Source organism: Cibotium barometz, chromosome 13 (genome assembly GCF_041138505.1).
Source record: "Cibotium barometz isolate CiBa-2024 chromosome 13, ASM4113850v1, whole genome shotgun sequence".
NCBI lineage: Eukaryota > Viridiplantae > Streptophyta > Polypodiopsida > Cyatheales > Cibotiaceae > Cibotium > Cibotium barometz.
In genome coordinates this window covers 36,919,305-36,925,516 of record NC_141058.1, presented here as the reverse complement: position 1 = coordinate 36,925,516, position 6,212 = coordinate 36,919,305, and the positions used below count along the sequence as shown (strand labels likewise).

The window sequence follows — 6,212 nt, the reverse complement described above, 5'->3', positions numbered from 1 at the left end:
CCATCTCATAGAGTTGATAAATGTAAGAGGAGAAGAAAATGATTATTGAAAAAATTTTCTGTACCCTATTGCTAAGCATTGACATATTTGAGCTATCTTCATGCTTGATGTTAGCATGTTTGCACAAACTATTCCACTGTGTAATTTGTCACTTGTTGTACACCTTTTTACATGTGGGAGACATAAATCCATGTATGGTCAAGAGAGTCCCATCACCCATTTTCTCCCCATATAACAAGGGAGGGATGAGCTGACCAGAAAACCTTATTTCTTATCTGTTGTGGTCCCAAGACCCATCTCTTATTATCAAGCTTGTTTATCCTCTTGGACATACACGGGGCCACTTAGTGTGTGTGTGTGCGCGCTCGTGCAGAGAGAGAGAGGGGGAGAAGTGACCTCTCATTAAAATCTATGTGATAAATCATAGGATGTGGATGTGCACACATGCGTGTGGCCACAAGCTTAAAGTTGAAGAGGTAAAGGGAGTGAAAAAGGGCGGCAAATAAAGTTGAAAAGGTTAAGGAAAAAGCGCTACCAATCCAACATTTGGAAAGGGGGCAAACCTCAAAGGGGGTTAGAACTAACCGTCCTCAGGTCAGAACTAACCAAGGCCGGGTTCAAACCCTGGATTGGTTGACGTTAACCACGGTGGGGTTGGTGGGTGTTGCCATCTTCTTCTTCTTCGTGGCTAACGCGATGCCCATTTGTCTATCGATTCTCCTTCTCTTCTTGCCCTAGCAGGTATGGTCCCCTTTTCCCCATAATCTTCGAAAATAGGTTTCTCTGTCATCGCCTCCCTTGCCATTTCGCCCGTTTTAGGGTTTGCGATGCAGAGGAATCGCCGTGGAAGAAACCACTGTACCTTTTATGTGTAGATATGGTGTCCGATTTGAGTGATCGGAGTAAAAGGGGGGAAAGGATTTTCGCATTCTCACCATTGCTCTTTGTGTATGCTTTACGCAGATGCGAGGGAAGGGCTATTGTCTCAGCAAGCCGCCCTCTGACCTGTCACTCGAAATAATGAGGTGAAGAAAGCTGCAGAGCTCAAATATTTAGGGTTTCTTCTGTTCAATACATGTTTTAGGGATTCACTATCTTGCTCGATTTTAGGGTTCTACAACTTCTGAGAATGTTAGGCCTCACGACTGTGCAGGAAGTTTCATTCGTTTTGGCAGGATGTCAGGATTGTTTTTGCAGGATTTTAGGATTTTCACTGATTGGCAGGAATTCTAGGGTTTTTCCAGTTGGCGGGTTTATTTAGGGTTTCATTCCACAGGACCTCGACAGATTTTGTCTGAAGTTTGGTAGTTTCCATGATTGCAGGTGAAAACTATGGGGTCTATGCTGTGGTTGACATTCACCTAATTCAGGTTAAGCATCCTGTGTGATAAGGTATGTTAAACAGGCACCATACTGATTAGGGTTTACCAAGAATGCTATTTGAGGTTTTTTGTATAGCACGTAGTCTATCCTACATGTGATGGAGTTGACGATTGGAAATTTTGTGAGTAGACTCTCATGGACTCAAGATCGCATTTGGTTTTGTCCTTCATTTTATCTTTCTGTTGTAAATGCAATTGCCTAACCAGCTCCCCCCTGTGTGTGTGTTCGTGTGTGTGTGTTCTCTTTAGTGCTAGCATCCATCATCTCTGAATTTTTTTTTTGCCTCCGGAGAAGTAACAGTTAGATGGTTTATCTATGAAGATTTGTCCACAAAGGTGACAATCTATCTGTGCATGCACCTGCATCTACTCTTGGGCGCTGATGACCTGAGTGGGGATGTTATAGTGGAGTACATGATGGAGTTGACGATTTGAAGCTTCGTGTGTGGATTCAAGATTGTATTTTAGTTTTGTTAACTTTCAGAGCTTCCAACTTTTCTTTGGCGCATGTAAAGGTGAACTGTGACAATGGTCTTGGGTTGTACATTTGGCATACTGATTCACATATTTTTTTAGCCTAATGGATATTTGGATTCCATGAGTTTGCTTGTCTGTCCTGCTGATGGTGGCAGGTGGGTTGTACTCCCACATGTCGCAGTGGAAGCTATGGGCTAAAGGTAGATTATGAATGTAAGTGCAGGTTTTTGTAGCCTTTTTAAAAGCCGCAAAGTGTAGGGTACAAACCACATACTATGTTTGGCTAGCTGCTTATTAGTTTGCGAGTTTTTATATCAAGATCCTCCTGCTAGGTTGGCTACTTGGATAGGTGAGATGCCTGTTCGCAGCTGACAGGCAGTTGGAATGTTTGTTTGGGCGGCATTCTCACCAAGAAGCACGGGATCCTTTGTTGGAAGCAGGATGGTGTCCAAAGCAGTGTCCCTTCTGTCACGTGGGCTACTTGCCTTTCTGGGAGACGGAACAGTGTTAGAGATCAGGGTCAGGGTCTTTACTGTCATCTCCTATACACCACCCTGATGTCAGCCATCATATATGTGACAATGATTGTTGTGCTTTGATTGGAAAATCACTTTGCAGATGCAATTCTTGATTCTGATTGGGTGAAACTTTTGAGGAGGTGAGCTGCAGGCATGATGGACCCTTCATGTTGGGGTTGTGAGTGGGGCCATAAGAAGTTGTATAGTTTTTGTATTGTGATGCCGTTTGAATTTGCAATGTAAGTAGGTCGGTGCCCTTTTGTAGAAACTTTGATGTTGTTATGTTCTTTGCTAGTGCGGGGTTTCTAATCAAGTAGTTGGCCCCTTTTGCAGGGAGGATGGAAGCTTAGCTTTTGTGTTATTTATAGAAAGAAGGGTGCCAAAACAAGACTTTCAAAAACAAAAGCGTCAACTGTGTATCTGTCTGAATTTTATCTTGGTTCAAGAAATGAACCCCAATCCCCCGACAACTTTGAGAAGGAATGCACTCAATCCCAATGCTAGAGAGTTTGTTCCTACAGCAGTTAGGTCAAGCTCCTCTGCTACCATTGCTGCTGCTGGAGTTGAGACCAAGCCATCAACAGCGTTAGACAATGTTAAAGCTTCCTCTGACAAGAATGGCTCTTTAGATTCATGTGCTTCAGATGAAGAGAGTAGGAGGTACTGGAACTCCCAACTCCCAGATGATATTCTAACACCTGATACTGACTTCTTCATTCAAGCTGTGGAGGAGAATCCCAAACCTGTAGCGTCTGTATCAAGGGGTTCTATATATGATTCCTCGATTCTTGTGGGCGGTTTTAAGGAGCCGACTGATCTGGTAGCAGACAATTTGCAGTGGGACAGAACAACGTTTAATGGAAAACGGCCACAAAGTGTTGCACAGGTTGCTGCACATGGCTACTCGAATGCAGATCTTAACCCAGCTGCTTCATTGAGGCAATTGTGGGACTGTGACCATGCTTTGCCCTCCGGTCAGCTATCTTCACTGGGCAGCAGCAACTGGAATGGGCAGCTTTCGAACAGTGGAAATGGCTCAAACTACCCGGCCGGACTTAGAGAGAGACTCAACCCCTTGGAAGAGAATGGCACTGCAGATGCTGTCAACCTACTTGCCAGTGAATTCCCTAGCTTCCCAGCTCAGAGTTTGGCTGATATTTATCATGCTAATGGTGGTGATATAAGCCTTACTGTTGATATGCTCATTCAGCTGAAGGTTTGTTGCATTTTTCAATGCAAAGGTGAGTTTAGATGCTATTTAGTTTTTTGTGTACTGATTTGAACCTTTTCCAGCTGCAAGACGATGGGAGATCTTGGCAGAATGCGCCATTCCCATCCCGTTTCATCCCTGACTCCAAGCTGATGGATTTTTCTCCGGAGCTTATTGGTGGGCTGTCACACTTCCTTGAGGAGGTTGATATGCAGCAACCTGACGGTACATTACAAAGTGGTCAATGTTAAGATCAATTCTTTGGGGATGGCATGTGTGTCATTATTAATGGCAGTCCTATGTGTATGGCAGAGTTCACTAGATTAGCGAGAAAGAAGAGTGCCCAGTGGCCATATGATGGGAATGGAGCAGCAGCTGAACTCTTACTTGGACCTTCCGGCTTTCCATCCCCAAGCCTATATGCAGGTCCTTTTGGTGGGGACTCCCCATCTTCCAATGAAGAAAGGTTTGAGCTTTCTCACGCACGTCACAATTATCTACCCTCTCCTCAAAGCTGGCTAGAGACGGATGATATTGTTGCAGGTACGGATGTTATTTCTTCAAGTGGTGATCACTATTATAAATTTTGTAGTTAGGTTTTGCTGTCCTTTGCTACTGCCACGAGCTTATTTTGAGGTCCAGTGAGGCCCCTCTTCTAGCTTATATTTACAGTTGATTCTGTTACTGCTCTTGTTGCAGTCAACCTTTCATCAGAATTGAGAGAGGAAGCTCGAAACCATGCTCGCATTCGAAATGCGTACTTTGAGCAGGTAAAGCTTGTTCAAAGTAAAAGCTTGCATGCCATGGATATATAGCAAATCAGATGCTTGATAATACTGTTGTGATACGAATGAGGGTGTATATGTTATGGACCATAGGACACATGTTCATAGAGTCTTCACACACACAACCCCCACCCTTGAAAAGGGGAAATCTCACCTGCCTGTTCCTCGTGGGTGGGGGATTGCCCCTGTCCAAACCCTGCCCTTCCGGCCGATGGTCAGGGGATCTGTCTGTAGAGACCCTTAGTACTTGGGTGCTTGCTCGATGACATGCATCTTGATTCTTGAGCTTTGGGGTTCCTTTGTTATGAGCTTTTAGTTGGGTTGTGAGCTATCTAGCTTTCCCTCCTTCCTTGCTGTAGCTTGTGTTTATGTATGTGTTGGGATTTCCTAGTGTTGGCATTTATCCTGAGTTCGTGTTTAGGAGCAGCAATAGATAGTGCTGCCTTTGGCCAAGGCTGGCTGCTTACAAGCAGTGGATGGGATCTTGATCTTTGTCTGACAATGAAAGCCTGTACAGGCTAATAGATGTTTGATTGTGGGAGTTACTTATTTTTTTGCTTTGCATTCCAGGCCCGACAAGCATATTTTGTTGGTAACAAGGTCCTTGCCAAGGAGGCGAGTGCCAAGGGACAGATGCATAACAGATTAATGAAGGCTGCACATAGCAAAGGTGCTGAGATTGTTTTCCAACAAAGGTAACCCCTGCAGAGTCTCCAAGAGATATCAGTGGTGTGTAAATGGCCATGGGTCCTCTCTTATTTATATCGAGTTCTGTGTGCAGAAACATATCTGTCGTGCAAGCGCCAAGCTTTGGGCCTGGACAGACACAGCTATTGGATCTGCATGGGTTACATGTAAATGAGGCAGTCACTCTACTAAAACACGAGCTTTCAGCCCTGCGAGTAACAGCCAGGACTTCAAGGCAGCGGCAGCAGGTTTTTATCAGTGTGGGCACAGGTCATGCGAAAGGCACTAGGATACCAGCCCGGCTGCTTTTTGCAGTTAAGCGGTATTTGGCAGAGGATGAGCTGCTTAATTTCACAGAACCTCAACCAGGGATAGTTAGGATTGTGGTGAGTTGATGCCCCCACATTCGCGGCATGGTAACAAAGAGGCCACACATGTGAACTCTCTGATTTTGTTAATTATACTGTGGTAAACACTCCATGTGTGGGTTTGGGGGATGTAAGTAGAAGCCTTGTATATGCATTGTAACTTTACGTCGTAGGTGTTGTAAGGAAGGCAACTTCTTGGAAGTAGTTTTGAAAGCCTTGTAATTTTTCTGTCCACAGCCACAGCACCTGCTGCAGCAAAGACCTGCAGAAACCAAGTCTTCCTTAGCTAATTGTTGTTGGAAGATCATTGTAAATCATTTTTAGAGGCTCTCCAAGATTTTTTGGTCCGCCGTTATAGAATTGCACCCTCAAGAGGTCAGATTACCCACCACATTTGTGACATTCTTTCGATGACAGTTGTCAAATGATAGGTTGATTGTATGCTTCATCAAACACTGGCTCCTTCCCATGCACTGTGTTGTTGCAAAACCTTTTGCTCATGTATATGGTATTGATATGGGGATGAGTTATGGTGGAGTAAATACTGTACTGATTATAAATTGTAGATGTTAAGTTACCTTTGTCTGCCTGGACTCACTTAAGCTATAGTCAAGTCACTCTAAAAATGAAGTTCTCATGCAGGCAAGCTAGGCCGGATTCTCTCACCTTTTGAAATGACACCTATCTAGGATAGTGAAATGTGCAGGGGTGTAGATCCTTAACCAAATTCTTGAGTACATTGTATGTAGTGTGGTAACAACTTTTGCCTTTGTCCACCTGGACGC

The 6,212-nt window shown here is 44.2% G+C and overlaps 1 protein-coding gene across 8 annotated transcripts; it reads left to right on the top strand.

The window, feature by feature from the left end:
• The first annotated feature begins 598 nt into the window (after positions 1-598).
• LOC147632642 (polyadenylate-binding protein-interacting protein 7-like) lies at positions 599-5,987 on the top strand. 8 transcript variants are annotated; one of them, XM_086807447.1, is made up of 12 exons: positions 659-741; positions 964-1,025; positions 1,324-1,392; positions 2,015-2,072; positions 2,300-2,378; positions 2,478-2,517; positions 2,711-3,593; positions 3,671-3,812; positions 3,900-4,130; positions 4,287-4,357; positions 4,943-5,067; positions 5,154-5,987. In XM_086807447.1, the coding sequence occupies exons 4-12, from the start codon at positions 2,067-2,069 to the stop codon at positions 5,452-5,454; spliced, it is 1,878 nt and encodes a 625-aa protein (XP_086663573.1). In that variant the 5' UTR covers positions 659-741; positions 964-1,025; positions 1,324-1,392; positions 2,015-2,066; the 3' UTR covers positions 5,455-5,987. The 8 variants fall into 8 exon arrangements, with proteins under 8 accessions (XP_086663578.1, XP_086663573.1, XP_086663572.1 ...); XM_086807446.1 differs by having other exon boundaries at positions 1,324-1,897; XM_086807449.1 differs by having other exon boundaries at positions 1,324-1,897; positions 2,192-2,378; positions 2,478-2,616.
• Positions 5,988-6,212: the final 225 nt, after the last annotated feature.

Bases quoted from the DNA above. Each gene is read 5' to 3' on its own strand.
- LOC147632642 (XM_086807447.1), top strand. The intron at 2,379-2,477 runs GTCAGGGTCTTT...ATCACTTTGCAG, and splicing joins GAACAGTGTTAGAGATCAGG to ATGCAATTCTTGATTCTGAT. The intron at 4,131-4,286 runs GTACGGATGTTA...CTCTTGTTGCAG, and splicing joins GACGGATGATATTGTTGCAG to TCAACCTTTCATCAGAATTG.